Here is a 17,081-nt window from a genome sequence, read left to right as displayed (position 1 = left end):
AGTAAGGCTGCTGATAGAGATGGCTATAGAACCATGGTCTGGGAAGCGACGTTCCGACAGGGACAGGCTATGAATGGTGATGGTGATAATGGGATGATGGGGGGGGGGTGATGGGGTGATGATGATGATGATGATGATGATAAGAGTTGTTTATCCCTTTGCAAACTGTTAGCAATTTGACATTAGATAGTTTAATACCATTCTAGGTGGCGGATACAGAGACAGAATCACAACATGACGATGGAAGATGTATATTCTACCAAGTGGGGATCTTTTGAAGCCTGTTGAACAATACAAAATCAAAGTTTTTTCACAATACTCGCATCAAACAAAACAATTTACACTGTCAAACAGTGGACACAGCAGGGTCTACATTTCTCCATGCATTTATCGCAATGAACTATATGCAGATGCTAACTCAATCCTATCAATTCAATCAAACACATCCACGTGGACTCAATTATAGTTTTGACAGAGTCGCGCGCTGCCAATGAATTAATAAAGAAGGTATTTATTTCCTTCGTATTTAATTCCTTAAATATTAGGGGGTTTGTCCTGGCCTAGACTGTTTCCCGATCTCAACATTCTCGATTATAGGGTGCTAGTCTACCTAAACCTACCTATAGTGTCCAACCGCAAATAATTCGAAGTTGTCAAGTGATAATTCCATAGGCCCCTAACTAAACGTGCCCTTTGGGCTGATTTCTAGGGGTCTCATTCTATGTTTCATTCACAAATGAGAATAACTTTGGTATTGTCAGAACATTAGCAATGATTTTTTTCAGGTCGAACTCGATTATAGCACGGACAGTACTCGTTGATAAATTGTTACAAATGTACACGTAACAAAATTGCATATGCAAATTTGATCACATAATTTTGCACACCTTCAAATTATCTGGTAATAGAGAGTTCCCAAATAATAGTTTTCGACGATTGTAGAAATTTGATTTTTTTTTTAAATCACCTCCTTCGTGCGCTTGCAACTGCATAAAAAGTTCCTTTAGGTATATTTATATTGGCCTATCATAAAAAGCGCCACCTTGTGTCAATGGTGTCAAGCCCCATCCCTTCCATTTCCATTCCCATCCCACAGGCGTAGCCAGCGGGGGAAGGGGGGGGGGGGGTAAGGGGGTATTTCCCACAATATTTTGTAAAGATTGCCATCTTTTCAAGAAGTGCCCTTTTTTTCTGACCCCTCCCCTTTTTAAGAAGAAGTGGTGCCCTATTTTGTGCCATCGGCCGTTCCGGGTGCCTTTTTTTGAATTTCAAGCATGTATCCCCCTGAAAAGCACCATATATTGTCCGTTAGTGTGCATACTCGTCGGGTTTTGAATAGCGCCCCCATCGACAGATGGCACTAGCCTAGCCCCCCCCCCCACCCACCCACCCCGATTTTTGAATTTACGGAGGCCAAGTGTCCGTAGAAAAAAAAGATAGATTTCACCACGTATTTGCAAGTGCCCTTTTCAAGAAGTGCTTATCCCCAATAAAAATGACCGTGCTACGCCACTGCATCCTCGGTATTTCCAATTTCTATTCTTGGTTCTTCAATTGTTTTCAATGCCGATTTTTAATCTAGTTAGTGTATTAAGCAAATCATAGCCCGACAACCACGACATTCATATACTGCTGCTTATTGCACTGTATAAAATGTATTTATATAGTCAATAATATTAAATTGTGTAAATTGCACATCCAATCTTAATAATGGACCATTCATTGTCTAAGTCTGTTTGCAGTCATAGTTTTCATCACTTTTTACAACAATTTGAATTGTGCTTACAGTTCGGATATTTAAAATTGAATCTGGGTCAAGTTTTAAAGAGCATCAAACTGACAGTTATTTTCTATATATCAGCAACTTTTAGAATGTCAGTCTATTCCACTCTACCATATGACAGCCTTCGACTGCGCTTGTTGACTAGACATGATTGTCCTTCTACCAGGCAAACCCGGGCAGAATATCGATATAGTTGTCAGGTCTTTAGCATGAAGATTAGGCAACCAGTAGACAAATTATTGGATTCTTGCGTTTTTGGACGGTCCGGCATATTTGAACCAGTAGCAGGGCTTCCGACAGTCTGAAATCGATAATGCGGGAGAAGCGCTTTCGGTCGAACTGTGGTCTAACAGAGTCATGGTCGCCAAATAACAACATTGGCCTGTACGTGGAGAACATTGTGAAAAACACCAAAATATAATTATTGTATACATGTAAACATGTGCTGGTTTACGATGTCCCCTGCATTAATTAAACGTGGGCGTGATGCCATATAGTTGTTGTATTGCTCTGCATTATGCAACGAGAAACTTCTGAACATTCCTCGAATACAATTTGGATAAACTGGTTTTGCAGGCTGACCATTTGCATAAACTTTCAAGGGGTATGCTTTTGTGCTTACCGTGTATGTCGTAATTTTCTTTTGTAATAAGGACGAGTCAAAGTATAGTCAAAATACGCTTATAGTCCGTTGCCTGTTTTCAATCTCATCAAAGCTTGCACGGAAAACTTTGGATTGTGTAAATCCGAATCGTGTCGAGAAAAAAATCGCCACTATATATCCAACAAACCATAAATTTAATATCAACGATCTAAACAAAATCGAGCAACGTGACTAACAAAACACCAACATAATTATGTGTGAGCGACTGCTTTATGATGAAATTTAGTTTCTGATGGGCGATGACGTTATCTTATTCAGAGTCTTATCTTATCCAGAGTCTAATAGTTTTAATCTAACACCTGTGAGGTGATAAAGTTTAGCAACGCTTAACAACGTTTAACGACAAGCAAGCCAGCAAGTCAACTTTCCAACACATCCAGCTAACTAGCAACCCGACCTGCCAACAGATATTCAGCCATTGCCCCCCCCCCCCCCGAAACGAGAAAAAAAGGAAAAAGAGGTGCGAAGCCATATTGCTGGGGGGGGGGGGGTAGGGCAAATGCTCCCCTGCTCACGCTCGGAAAAATAATAAATTGAGAATATTGTAGCGTGTAGCCTCGGGGTTGTTTACCACACAGTCGAGAAAAACAAACGCAGGTAATATTCCTTTGAATATGCTCTTTTATTTCACAGGACTTTACAGCAATACGAAAACACTTCTTAACTTCTGAACTCTCAACATGTGACCAACTAGTGGAAATTTCCACAACCCGACAAAAGCGTCCCGTGAACGGGTTTTATAGTCTCTTTTTCAGGGGCTTCGATCCGCACCGTCGAAGTGGTATAGCGCCCTCAGTTGACGGGTCGTCTCCGACGCTACATCGCCCCCTCCCAGGATCCTTGTTTGCCCTCAAACAATTAGTACCTCACGGCTTCGGTTGCAGGTTCAAGGGGCTGGGGCTGGTGGTGGGGATCTCCGAGGGGATGGGGCTGGTGGTAGGGATCTCCGCTGGAATTCCGTGCGGTGGAACAACACTTCCCAGAACTCCACAGGGAAGGAATCCTCGCAGAGAAGGCTGGTTGGCGATGGTAGGGTCCACAAAATACTGCATATACGGCCCTTGGTAGGTCTGTAGCAGATGCGCCGGGCACTCGGCTGCGGAACAGCTGGTGCCTGTGTGCGTCTACTCCGACGCCGACGTGCTCCAGCTCCCAGCTGTCCTTGTGATGTTCGCATAGTGTCTCCGCCATTTCTGTAGTCGCGTCCTGAGTGGGCTGCGCCCTCTCCAGCTCCAGCCCCCCAGGGGAAGATGTGGTCCAGCGGGACCCATCCGGAAACTTGATGTGGGAGCCTACAGGGATATGCTCTCCCGCTTCCGCTGGCATTTGACTGGTGGTATCCTGCCTCATAATGCCAGTCCAGCGCCTCTTTCTGCTGTGTTCGGCTCCAGGCAGTCAATCTGGGCCATCTGTGGCAGTCTGCGGCCGCTCCCACTGGCAGCTAGCTTCAGCTGTGGATGTGGCCACTAGTTGTGGAATAGCGTGAGGCCACTCCGAACGGCAGCTGGCCTTGGCTGACGTTTCCATTGCAGGTCGGTGGGTGGCATGACCTCGGGTGTCTCTGCTGACCTCGGGTGTCTCTTCAGTCACCAGTCGGGGGCTGGCACGCTGCCGCCCTCAATGGCAGCTGGCCTTGGATGTCTTTTTGGCCGCAGGTCGGTAGCTGGCATGAGGCCGCTCCGGACAGCAGCTGGCCTCGGATGTCTTTTCGGTCGCAGGCCGGTAGCTGGCACGAGGCCGCTCCGGACGGCAGCTGGCCTCGTATGTCTTCTCGGTCGCAGGTCGGGGGCTGGCACGTGGTCGCTCTGGGGCTCTACATCTTCTGCAGCTGGATCAGGGAACTCCAGCTCCTCATTGTTGGCGAAGATCTCCAGCACATCTTGCTGCATGGGCGCCACTAGCTACACTCCACTGCACACCCGTTCATGTTTTGCACGGGTATCTGACCGGAAGTAGGCTTGGCCGCAGCCCCTTCCACATACAAATGGCTTCACTGGGTGTGTTGCCTTGCAGGAGGTTCTCCGGTGACGCCGGAGGTTGGACTTACTTGTGAATGTCCTCCCACACTTCTTACAGCTCACCGCTTCTATCCTGCAGGGGGAAGAAGAGAAAAAGTTATTTAGTTGATAGCGATACCTGTGGGGCTTAACTACGGGCCGGCCGTGCCTGGTTTCCTGTACGGGCTCCGTAGGAACCTCGGTTGGCTCAGGGTCTTCCACCCTAACGCGTCTGCGTCTGGGCACCCTCACCTGTCGCGGGCCGGCAGGTTCTACGTCCCCCCTGGTTGACAATTCTTCCCCGTCCAGGGATTGAGGTTCAGTTTCAGCCACGTGCACAGCTTTGGTCCACCAGTCCGCCTGTACTTCCCCAAGGTAGGGCTTGAAGCTGCTGTATTGTACCATCTTCGGCTTGGAGCGAGGCGACTTCTGGATTCGGTATGTCACATCATCGATCTTTGAGAGCACGATGAATGGCCCGTCCCACCAGCATTGTAGTTTTGGAGCTCTTCCCGGCTTCCGTTGGGGGGTGTACAACCAGACCAGACTCCCTAGCCCGTAGCCGCTTCCGTGGAGCTTGAGGTCATAGCACCTCTTCTGGTGCGGTTGGCTCGCCCTGAGGTGGTTTCTGGCGAAAATGTGAGCATCTCTTATTTTCTCCCTCAGCCCCTGGGCGTAGTCGTGTTGGTCCACGGGTTCAAGTGTTTACTCTTTGGGGGCTTCAACCACCAAGTCCAAGGGTAGGCCAATTTCCCTGCCAAGCATGAGCATGTTTGGTGTTGTCTTCGTGCTCTCGTGCCTAGCAGAACGGTGTTTGTCCCAGTCGTCTTGTTTCTCCTTGACGAAGACACTGAGCATGGTCTTGAGCGTGCGGTTAAACCGCTCTACGCCATCAGATTGGGGTGGAACAGCGTCGTACGTGTCTTGTGGATGCCCAACAGTCGACAGACACTCTGAAACAGCTCCGCCTCAAACTCCCGCCCCTGGTCCGTGTGGATTTCGAGAGGAATCCTTGAGCTGTTCAAATGCTTGTTGACAGGCATCCGTCCACAGGAATGTCTTGGCGTCTTTGTTGGTAAGGACATGCAGTGGCCGGGCAATTTCCACAAAGTTTTTGATGAAGCGGCGGTGGTAGGAGGTCAGCCCTAGGAAACTCCTAACCTGTTTCACGTTCGCCGGCTGCAGCCAACGCTGTACTGCTACCACCTTCGCTGGTTCAGTCTTCACCCCACTTGCTGACACTAAGTGTCCCAGAAAGGACAACTCGGTCTTGAAGAGGTCGCATTTCTTGGGTTTTAGCTTAAGGCCTGCAGCTTGGAACCGGTTGAGGATACAGGCCAAGTGCTGGTAGTGTTCTTCAAAGTCGATCCCCCAGACGATCACATCATCCAAGTACACCACAGCTGCCTGCCACTGTAGGCCTGCTCAACACTCTTTCCATCAAACGCTCGAAGGTGGCAGGTGCGTTGCACAACCCAAAGGGCATTACGGTGAACTGATAGAGCCCACTGTGGGTGCTGAAGGCTGTCTTCTCCTTATGGTCCGGGTCCATACTAACTTGCCACTGGCTAGGTCTAGTGTACTGAACCACTTAGCCCCACTTATGGCGTCTAGGTTGTCCTCGATCCGGGGTATTGGGTAAGCGTCCTTTGTTGTTACGTCGTTTAGCTTCAGGTAGTCCACGCAAAACCTAAGCATCCCATCCTTTTTCTTCACCAGGACTACCGGTGACGACCATGGGCTGGTAGATGGTTCGACCACGACATCCCGTAACATCTTCCCCAGTTGTTCGTCTGTTTCTCTGCGCTTATGGACTGGTATTCTTCTGGTGGGCTGCCGAATGGGGGGTGCTTCTCCAGTCTGGATCCAATGTTCAGCCAAACCAGCTTGACCCAACCGTCCGTCAGGTCCAACAAATGCATCCTCATGGCTGGTCAAAAGTTGAGCTACTTTATCGCACTCCTGCCTGCTCAGAAGCTGGGCTGCCCTGTCATGGAGGTCTTGCAGATGGGCCGGTATCTTATCCCATGATGCACTTGCTTCTCCCGTTGCAGATGTGGTGACATACCCCACCGTATGGGTTGGGCAAGCCTCATCCAACTCCACTACGTCCCGGGCTTCCACCGGTGAAAACAGGGCCAACCTGGTCCCCTTGTAGATTGTTACTGGATCGGCCGTGGGGTTGAGCACTCGAATGGGCACAGTCTCCAGTCTTGTGTCGATCAGGCTGGTCGCAATAGCCACCGGACAATGATCTCCTGACTCTAAATCAGGGTAGACGACCCCAATCCCTACCTCTGTCGCCTTCATATGGGGCAATTGGCCCCTCAAAATTGCTTTGTGGCCAGACGGTACGATGCTGTTGTCGAGGATGAACACTCTTGATACTGAATGCCGATCCTTGTCGTGAATCAGGGGGGCTTCAATTCCATTGATGACTATGGCACCATGACTCCATTTTCACTGGCAGTTGTAAGCGGACAGGAAGTCTATCCCCAAGATTGCCTCCAACTCGATATCAGCCACGGTGCAGCTGTGATTGAAGGTTTGTTGACAAATCTGAAGTCTAAAATCTGCTGTACCCCACGCTTTCATGGGACTGCCATTTATTCTTTTTTAGAGTGGGCGACATCTGCTGCAACTCTGGCCTCCCTTCTGTCGTCTTCAGCGACTCATACACCCGCCGAGATATGATGGTCAGTGAGGCACCAGTGTCCAACAAAAAACGAACAGTTGTGCCAGCAATCTCGCCAAGGCCGAAACTTGGTCCCGGTTTCGCCATTGCAATGGGTTCTTGTTTTGTCCTTGCTGCGTCCCCTCGTCCGGAACTTGTCTGTGTCTTATGGGTTTTCTTTCTTCTTGCTCCTGTTTTCCCTGGTCGCCTGATGCCTGCCTTGCTCCCGTACCCTTCTGCCCTTTACCCCCGTTGGCATTGTTGAACCAATCGCGCTTAGGGCACTCTCTCTGGAAGTGACCCCGTTCATGGCAGTGGAAGCACTCCATGTTACTTTTGTCTTGGAACGGAGTGGGTGCTCTTTGATCCTGCCCATCCCCCGGGGTTGAAGGTGGCTGTGGGACGACCACTCGCACATCTTTTGCCCCTGGCCGAATTTTCTTGATGTGCGCCTGTGATTCCAGAAAAGCTTCCATCTCTGTAGCCAGTGTAACCGCTTGAGCCAAGGTCTTGGCTTTTCCGGCAAACACCAAGTCCTCCCTGCCCTTGGTTGGCAGTCCCGGGTAGCTCTTAGAAATGAGCTGGCGGATTAATTGCCCGAGATCACTTAGGGGCTCCTCCCTCCCCTTCGTACGCATTGATATTTGGGCCCGGTAGAGCGGAACCTGCGAGTTGACTCCAAAGCGTTGTTCGAAGTGTTCCAGGATCGCGGAGAACTTGGGTGCGCTGTCCTGGTGTCATGTCCAATAGTGCCTCTCGAGCCGCTCCTTTTAGGTGAGAAGCAAAGAACATTGCCTTCTTTGCTTCGCCCCACTCATTGACCATCGACACACTCTCGAAGTGAATGAGGTAGTCGGCCCAAGAGGACATGCCGTCGAACTGGTCTGGAAGCATCATCGGTCTCCTGACTGCACCAGCTTTGTCCGCTCCCTCTCTTCCCTTTAGGGTTCCTTCCAGTTGATCATGCTTTGCTCGCAGCCCGACATTCCCCCCAGCGGTAGCTGGTGGCACATGGTCGGATGGTGTTATACGTGTCCATGCCTGCCCCTGCATTTTGCCGGGATTTTGCGCTCCATAGCGTGGTCCGGTTTCTAACTGTCTCCAGTGCAAAGGTTCAAGGGGATATGTGTTTCTGTTTTGTGTGGGGAGCGTCCTTTCCGGGTAATCTCGATCTGCATTGCCGAGATCTGGACCTTTGGTCCATTTACATTGCAATCTGCCTGTGTTGTAAGGGTCCACATCGTTGATTTGTGCACGGCGGATCTGCTCTGCAAGGTAAGGATATGTCTCATTAGCTTGTGTACAGCTTGTGTACTCTGGGGGTGATCCTCCTCATAGGTGTGTGTGTGTGTGTGTGTGTGTGTGTGTGTAGCGGATCCTCTCCGAGTGGTAAGGATCTGCCTCATTGGTTAGTGCACAGCGGATCCTCTGGGGGGGGGGATCCGCCTCATATGGTTGTGTACGGCGGATCCTCTCCGAGTGGTAAGGATCCGCCTCATTGATTTGTGCATGGCGGATCCTCTGGGGGGATCCTCTCGGAGTGGTAAGAATCCGCCTCATTGGTTTGTGTACGGCGGATCCTCTGAGAGGGATCCGCCTCATATGGTTGTGTATGGCGGATCAGATCCGCCTCATTGGCTTGTGTACGGCGGATCGTCGCTGGGGGATCCGCCTAATTGGGTTGTGCACAGCGGATCCTCGGGGAGGGGGGGGGATCCGCCTAATTGGGTTGTGCACAGCGGATCCTCTCCGAGTGGTAAGGATCTGCCTCATTGGTTTGTGTACGGCGGATCCTCTCCGAGCCGAGTGGTAAGGATCCGCCTCATTGGTTTGTGCACGGCGGATCCTCGGGGGGGGGGGGATCCGCCTAATTGGTTTGTGCACGGCGGATTCTCTGTGTTGGATCCGCTTCGTTTGGTTGTGCACAGCGGATCCTCTCCCAGTGGTAAGGATCCGCCTCATTGGCTTGTGTACAGCGGATCTTCTCCGAGTGGTAAGGATCCGCCTCATTGGCTTGTGTACGGCGGATCCTCTCAGAGTGGTAAGGATCCACCTCATTGGCTTGTTAACGGCAGATCCTCTGGGGGGGATCTGCCTCATTAGGTTGTGTTTGGCGCCTTACTTTTGGGCCACACGGGCCCGTCAAGCAATCACATGTACCACCGTTCCCGCCAAAATCGCGTGTATCCAGGTCACGTGTGCTGCCGTTCCCGCCAAAACCGGGCAGGTCCAGGTCACGTGTGCCACCGTTCCCGCCAAAACCGCGCGGGTCCAGGTCACGTGTGCCACCGTTCCCGCCAAAACCGCTCTCAAAAGTGGTGAAAATGCTCCCTCTCTGTTGACAGACCGAGCCCATAGGGGCGAATTAGCGATTGGTTAGACTTATCTCCCCCTGCATGGACGTCAATCCTGGGGGGGGGGGGCAGGGGGACATGTTCCTCAACCCCCCCCCCCCCCCCCCCCCCCACTGTTTAAAGGATGGGGAACACAATATCAATGCCCCACCCCATTTTTGAACTCGTGTGTCTCTTTTAAAGGGCCTATTATGTACTACAATGTATTTTTTGCTGAGAAAATATTGGCTAAAGTGGTCAGGAATTGCCTCAGATCACACCACAGAGCATCTAGAATCAAAACTTTTTCGGGGCCCTTAAGCGGCCCCCGAACTCCAGGCCTTTAGCTCAGACTCAGAGTATCTGATTCAATGACTCCAATCTCGATAAATGATGTTTAAATGATTATCATTTGCTAACAAACAAATCACAGGTTAAAGTGATTACACATTGCCTAAGATCGCACCACAGAGAGCGCGCGTCTAGAATCTTTCTTTTTTTCGGGGCCTTAAGCGGGCCAAGAAACCCACGCAGCGTAAGGGCTTCGCACTTTGCACTCGCATTAGTTCTCATCAAGGTAATGATCCCCCACTATTGAGAAATTATTGACGCCCCTGCTCCCCCGGCTCCCTTTTGTCGACGGTCCTTCATCCTTAGTCCAGGAGGGGGTATCTCTATCCATTCAGAGTGTACACTTTCTTGTGAAAAATAAAGACATCCTCCTATTGCACAACTCCCGAGGCCCCACAGTTACAGAAATACCTGTAAACAATTGCCCATAAAATTCCTCCTCGGCATTATTTTTAAAAGATCTGCGAGTACTGCACCACAATTGGTTTCCATTGCACATGAACATATTAAATTAATTTACCTTCACCCAGAATAGACCAATCCCATGCATTAATCACTGTTCCGTTACGTACCAATATCACAGCTGCGACCACGGTCTATGTGCATCCATCTGACATAGTGTGCGCGCGCGTCCATCCGACAGGCATACGCGCGTGAGCACGCTGTCTGAAGCCTCTTTCCCGATTTATATAAAAGGCGGTTGGAACAACACTTTCAACAGTGGGGACGATCAAGGTAATGTACCTCGTGCGGGGTACATCACTCACGGGGTCACCCTTATCCAGTGGCGTAGCCACGGGGGGGGGGGCGTGGGGGGGGGCGACAGCCCCCCCCCCCATGAAACCTTGTCGCCCCCCCCCCCCCAGTCGCCCCCCACTGAGATTTTGAGTTTCTAAAAAAATTATCATTGATTTTCATGACGCCACCCCATGAAATGTTCGCCCCCCCCCACCCCCCCACCCTGAAAAATTCCTGGCTACGCCACTGCCCTGATCTCTATAGACCGCTTGCAGACGCGTTCGATAATCGACGCGCGAAGGCGCGCGACGCCATGTTGTGGGACAAGCGCATATCTATCCATGCACATTTTGTCCCACAACATGGCGTCGCGCACCTTCGCGCGTCAATTATCAAACGCGTCTGCAAGCGGTCTATTAAGATATAATGACTGGATAGCGGCAGCCTCGACTCCATAGAGCGCGTGCGCGTTCCTTCACTAACCCCTGGTCTTTTTATTCTATATCTATGGCCGTGATGTACACGTAAACGATGCTGACTGGCTATTCAGAGCGTACTGCGCGCGCATTTCGAAGATTGCACGCCGGGCGCGCCCATAATGCGCTCGCGTGCTTTGCATGTCACGTCACGTACAAAAATTATTAAGATTTTTAACTCGCGATTTTTTACTCGGATTTTTTACTCGCGATGACTGTACGATATGTATCAATGGTTACGAACGTTCTATGCGTATACGCGCGCGTTGTATAACAGTTGACGCGCATTTTGGTCACGTACACGTATTATGATGTTCTAAAAAGGACACATTTCCGTAGTGATTATAATTTCCAAAACGCCGAAAAAAGGAACTTTATTAAAAAGTAAACCACGACGTTAGAAACTTTGTAAACCGTGGTCAGTGTACTATGGTGGTGGTCAAAATAAAAATCAAGTGAACCGCGATGTTTCAAAAGTAATCATGATGCCTATAAAGACGACAACTTGTCCTTTGTAGATCACCAGCCGGTCTCACCTATTTCCAAACGTTGCAAAAAGTGAACTGCGGCATCCAAAAGTAAACCACGACGTTTGACAAAGTGTGAAACGTAGTCAGTCAGTCGTGTGTCAGTGGCGGTGGACAAAACGTACACCAGGCGAACCACGATGTTACAAAGACGACAACTTTTCCTTAGATCACCAGCCGGTCTCACCAATATGGCGTCAAATGAATTCATTGTGCGGCTCTTTATCCGCTATCCGGTCTTTATAATAGAGGTCAGTGGGTACGCCCTTGACACAATGTGTTTGTGTCACATCAAATGTTCAGTTCTCGACCAATAAAAAATCACGATCTATTACCGTGGTATAACAAAAAAAAAGTTGTTGACATACGCTCGCTATCCAACATTGAACTGCGAGCAGTCTCTTGGGTTTGTCCGTAGTTCATTTAGGCCTACGGTTACTCACAACGAATATTACACATTTCACACGCATTAATCATAAGGATTTTTACAGTGTACCTCAGCGTCTTGACGCACAATATTATTGACCGTCTGCAGTTCATACAGAACAAGGCGCCACCTGACCAACCCACCTTCCCGTTACCGGACTCCCAACTTATACACGAAGCCGTTTCGCATTCACCGTTAAGCAGGAACTGCTCTGACTCTGGAAACGCCTGCAGAAAAAACATTTGTCTTTTTAACTGCCTTGATTTTTCAATCAAAGCATGCAACGCAACCTCGTGCCCCGTGGGTACGATCTTGCAGCGCCATGTTGTTTCCCATCATGCCTTGCGCGATCGTAACCCCTGGAATTGTGTAATTTAAATGTGCAAAAATACGGTACATTATAATTAGGGCTGCAGTTTATCCGTTTTACGTGCCGACGCCATCTTTAAAATGTTTAAAGTTGTGATTTTGAAGAATCAATCCTTTGTGTTAATTAGCAAAGATTTGTATTAAATGTACGTACCCCTTTCGTGCCTTTACAACCACAGATACAGGGGGGGGGGTTAGCGAAAAACGCGGCTGACATAATCCATATCGCGACTTTTGAATCATATATTTTTTTTCGTACGTGACGTTACGTGCAAAGCTAAGCATGCGAGCGCGAGCGCATTATGGGCGCGCCCGGCGTGCAATCTTCGAAATGCCCGCGCAGTACGCTGTGAATAGCCATTCAGCGTCATTTACGTCATCATCACAGCCAGGGGTTAGTGTAAGGAACGAGCACGCGCCCCTGGAGTCGAGGCTGCATGCAACGTGAAGCTATACCTAAGCAAATCCTGGATTACGCTTTGAAAGGTGTTTGGGGCTTGGTTTTCATATTTCTCGTTCATATCAGAAATCTCTATACCATTTTGGGAAATGGTTACTGAAAACAAATTTTCCCAAATTTTAGGGCCAGTTTTGTTTTCATCGCGAGCGGCACATTTATGTCCGCTAGAGGGGCACTTGGAAGGCTGGGCGGGGGCGGACCAAGTGCCCCCCCCCCCCCGCTCCCGCCCCCCCCCCCCCCCGGTTCCGCCGCCCCTGCACGTACATGGGACGATGTGGTACCGTATACCAGGTTTCGACCTTAACTTTTTTTGTTCACTAGCCCGCCGGGCTACTGAAACAGACTCTTAACTGCTGCCCGTGGGCATTTTTACTAGCCCGCATATTTTCTCTTTGATATATTGTCTCACAAACAACAATGTACATACAAAACGTGTATAGAGCCTGAAAGTTGACCCCCTGTGGCGCTTCGAGCCCCTCGAAAAGGAAAAGGAATTAACGTGTAAAGGTCAGAATTTTTGTAATCAGTTTTGGTATACTGATTTCTTTATAAAAAAAAAGCACCCTCGGAATTTTATGGAACTGAAAAATGCCATTAACGTGAAATTGAAAAATCGTCCCAAAAATTGACCTCTCACTTCCGAAACTTCCGTGTGGACTCGTGGAACTCGATCACTTACAAACAAATCTAAAATGACCGTTGGTAGGAATTGTATTAAAACGTGATCCAAACGAGCCTGAATAAATCTAGAATCAATCAGATGTAGGTAGTGAAATATTTGCGTCGTTATCATTTTCGTACAAGTACAAGTACGCGATTGCGAAAACAGACGTGATCGAACAAGGAGACCTAGTTACGAAAATATGTCGTAAGTAAAATACATTTTTATCCATTTCCAACTAATTTCTCATCTATTCCGAGGCAGTTTTGTCAGTGTTTTTAATAAACAGATCTGATAATTTAACCCTGTAAAACAGTTGATAAAATTATACACAATTTGCTTTCTGAATTTCATGATTTATTTCTTCCTGTTCTTTCATCTGTGCCGTATCCCAATAAATTTTTTCGACTCGCCAGCCGGGCAACTTAAGGAATAGTTTGACTAGCCCGCCGCTGTTTTCTAGCATTTGGCTAGCGGGCAACCGCTAATTTCGAACCCTGTATAAGTGTCCCATGAGCATCCCATGGGATTCCCATGGGAAACCCATGGGGTCATCAAGAACACCATGTAAGTTAAAATGACCACCATGGGAGATTTTATGCTTATCAAGGAAAACTCATGGGAACAGATTGCATGGACAACATGGGAACACCATGGGGATTTTATGAGCTCCATGGGAACACCATGGGGATTTTATGGACATCATGGGAACACCATGTGGAATTTATGAACACCATGGGAACACCATGGGGATTTCATGGACACCATGGGAACACCATGGGGATTTCATGCACACCATGGGAACACCATGGGGATTTTATGTCACCATGGGAACACCATGGGGATTTACTGGACACCATGGGAACATCATGGGGATTTTAGACACATGGGTACACAATGTACGCCAGGTTATACTGGAGAACATGCATATGCCATGTGAACCATCATAGACCCAATTGCACTCCCAAGTTATAGGCAAACCTTTCTTTAATTTAATTAATTATTCGCCTGTAAATTTGAATTCAATTAAAAATGTTTCCCTTGTGGTCAAAGAGGTTATCAAGAATTCTATTTGTTTATGCTGACCATGAGAAACTCGATTTTCACCAACTGAACACAATGGGATAAACTCCATGGGCCACCAAGGGAACACCATGGGAAATTTTTGTGAGAATCGGCTCAATAACGAGTATTGTAATTGCAAATTTTTGAAACTTTCTCTTGATAAGTGAAGTCAAATGAAGCATACAGTATTTTTTTATGTGGAAAATGTGTTATTTAAAGAACTTTGGATAATATTGATTCATTTGTTATTATGATTAGAAACATACATTTATGAGAAAATAAATTGGGAAAACTGTGATAATATGGTACAACTTGACAAGTGGTATGGAAGCAATAATATGCTCATTGGTTATAAAGTGCATAAGTCACTCCTAATACGTGGAACAACCTCCATCGGAGTTCCACAATGTGCTTTATACCTATTCGATGAATAGCACAAAACACACAGGGTTAAAATGTTTTAAGTAAGTTGTTATTGAAAAATACCATGGAGCAATTTGGAATCTTTTGAGAAATGATAGGAAACCATACACATGGGGAAAAGCCAATGGGAAAACTCTCAAGGGAAAAATTCCACGCTACATGGTGTCCAATTCACCATGCAATTCCCATTGGAAAATTTCCCATGGGAACTACATGTGGGATTTCTGTAAGGGCTAGTCCATGTCCGGCGGCGCGGTGCGCGGCGCGGGCGAACAAAACCCGGCTTATTACCGACTGAATTTCAAGTCTAACCTCGGACCCCTACCGCTTACCATTCCATCACAACTTGATATCTGTTGCCAACTTAATTGTGATGTGTTGCTGGGAGACAACAATTTCAATTAATACTAGTTCGTTTTGGTTCTTTTTTTTTATCGTTACAGGTACGTGGCCATTGGGGACTTGGACTTCCGCTGTGCGTTATCTACCTTGCTTTAGACGTAATGCTTTGTACTGCCTCCATTATTCATCTTTGTGCTATTGCTGTCAATCGCTACCTGGCTGTTACCTTCCCTCTTCACTTCTCTCGAGAAAGAGTCAACTCCCGCCCACGAATTCTGGGTACAATCGTTCCTGTGTGGATGGTTTCAGTCGCTATATGCATTCCGTTATTCGTTCAAGGATTTGTGGACCCCGATAGTACATTACAAAATGAAGGACGGGACTGTGGTTATTTTAATTCCACGTTCATCATTTACTCGTCCATGTGTTCATTCTATGTACCGCTTGCGGTTATGATTGTTGTAGATTGGAGAGCAGTCAGGAAGCTTCGCGGAAGGAAATCAGCTGTAGAGATTCGGGAGCCAACTTCTCGAACACCTATTCAGCAGGTGAACAGCAACTCAACAACTGTCAGCTGTGGTGACTCCCCTGCACACGATAACCCCGCAGCAAATGGTAGTCAAGGTACTAACGTCGTCAGAAAAAGATCACTTCGAATAACATTCTGTACTGGAGTTAAAAAATCCAGTCTTGGTTATGGAAGCACGCAAACAGAGGCAATCAAAACAAGACAACGATGGATGACAAGCAAGAGGGAACGTCGTGCTGCAAAAACACTAGTGGTTGTTTTTGTGTGCTTTATTGTGTTGTGGCTACCGTTCTTCGTCGTTCACCTCCTTAGTGGTGTTTGCTCATCATGCCATCCTCCCAATGAACTTTTCATTGTTTTTACTTGGCTTGGCTATATTTCTTCAGCAGTCAATCCATGCATTTACACGTGCTTCAATTTAGATTTCCGACGAGCTTTTGTACGGATCATAACATGTGACAAGCGACCCAGAAGAGTACCAAGGCAAGCCGATTTAACGACCACCCATACTCTCCGGACCAGTCTACGATCTTAATAACTGTTGTCGGAGAAATTCATCTAGTTTTATCCTTCAGTCACTAAAATCAGAATCTTGATGGTCGAGTGGTAACACGTCTTCCCTTGTAAGCCGGGAGTCGTGAGTCCAGTGGTAAATCTATAGGCTTGGGTGTTGCAGCCGCTGACTAACGTTATGATACTTTAATATATAGGCCAAGGTTTCCCCGAGTATTTAAAAACATTTTTCATTGAAACTCACCAATTCTAGCATTCAATTTCGGACAAGAAAACAATTACATGCTTTTAACAAAGCCAGGGGCGGATCCAGGAATGTTTGCGGGGGGGGGGGTGATCAGCAAAAAAAATCTCAAATGTAGACAGTTTTTTTTCTCTTTCGAGAATATTTTTTTTTGGGGGGGGGGCTCGTACTATACTTTCAACCGACGATAGTTAACACCATATTACAGAATAGTGTACAAATACCCCCTAAACCAAGCTGGCTATAACCGTATTTTGTGCACAGGTGGACATTATTACCAGTAAGTAATTTTTTTTTTGGGGGGGGGAGGGTGTCAGAGCAGGGGAGGGGTTGTTTCGCATTATTTTTAATGAATTTCTGTGGGGGAAAAAAACAATTTTGGACAAAAGCTGGGGGTAATCCGCGCCTGCATTTGCCATTCAATTTCAAAGGTTGGTCATCCTCTTTAGTCACCGGGTCGAGAATATTTGTCATCGACATCACAGATCATATTTCGATATTCGTC

At 47.7% G+C, this 17,081-nt stretch overlaps 2 protein-coding genes across 2 annotated transcripts; one reads left to right on the top strand and one right to left on the bottom strand.

Annotated features, from left to right (window-relative positions):
• Positions 1-4,517: 4,517 nt before the first annotated feature.
• LOC119740133 lies at positions 4,518-5,302 on the bottom strand. The gene is made up of 3 exons (XM_038215341.1): positions 5,154-5,302; positions 4,697-5,072; positions 4,518-4,538 (listed from the first exon to the last, which is right to left on the bottom strand). The coding sequence occupies exons 1-3, from the start codon at positions 5,300-5,302 to the stop codon at positions 4,518-4,520; spliced, it is 546 nt and encodes a 181-aa protein (XP_038071269.1).
• A 9,027-nt stretch (positions 5,303-14,329) lies between these two features.
• LOC119740117 (5-hydroxytryptamine receptor 2B-like) lies at positions 14,330-16,640 on the top strand. Its single transcript, XM_038215322.1, has 2 exons — positions 14,330-14,350; positions 15,392-16,640. The coding sequence occupies exons 1-2, from the start codon at positions 14,330-14,332 to the stop codon at positions 16,352-16,354; spliced, it is 984 nt and encodes a 327-aa protein (XP_038071250.1). The 3' UTR covers positions 16,355-16,640.
• The last annotated feature ends 441 nt before the right edge of the window (positions 16,641-17,081 follow it).

Source organism: Patiria miniata, unplaced genomic scaffold (genome assembly GCF_015706575.1).
Source record: "Patiria miniata isolate m_02_andy unplaced genomic scaffold, ASM1570657v1 HiC_scaffold_10, whole genome shotgun sequence".
NCBI classification, from domain to species: domain Eukaryota; kingdom Metazoa; phylum Echinodermata; class Asteroidea; order Valvatida; family Asterinidae; genus Patiria; species Patiria miniata.
The sequence above is the reverse complement of the archived record's forward strand: the minus strand, read 5'-3'. Positions and strand labels throughout refer to the sequence as shown.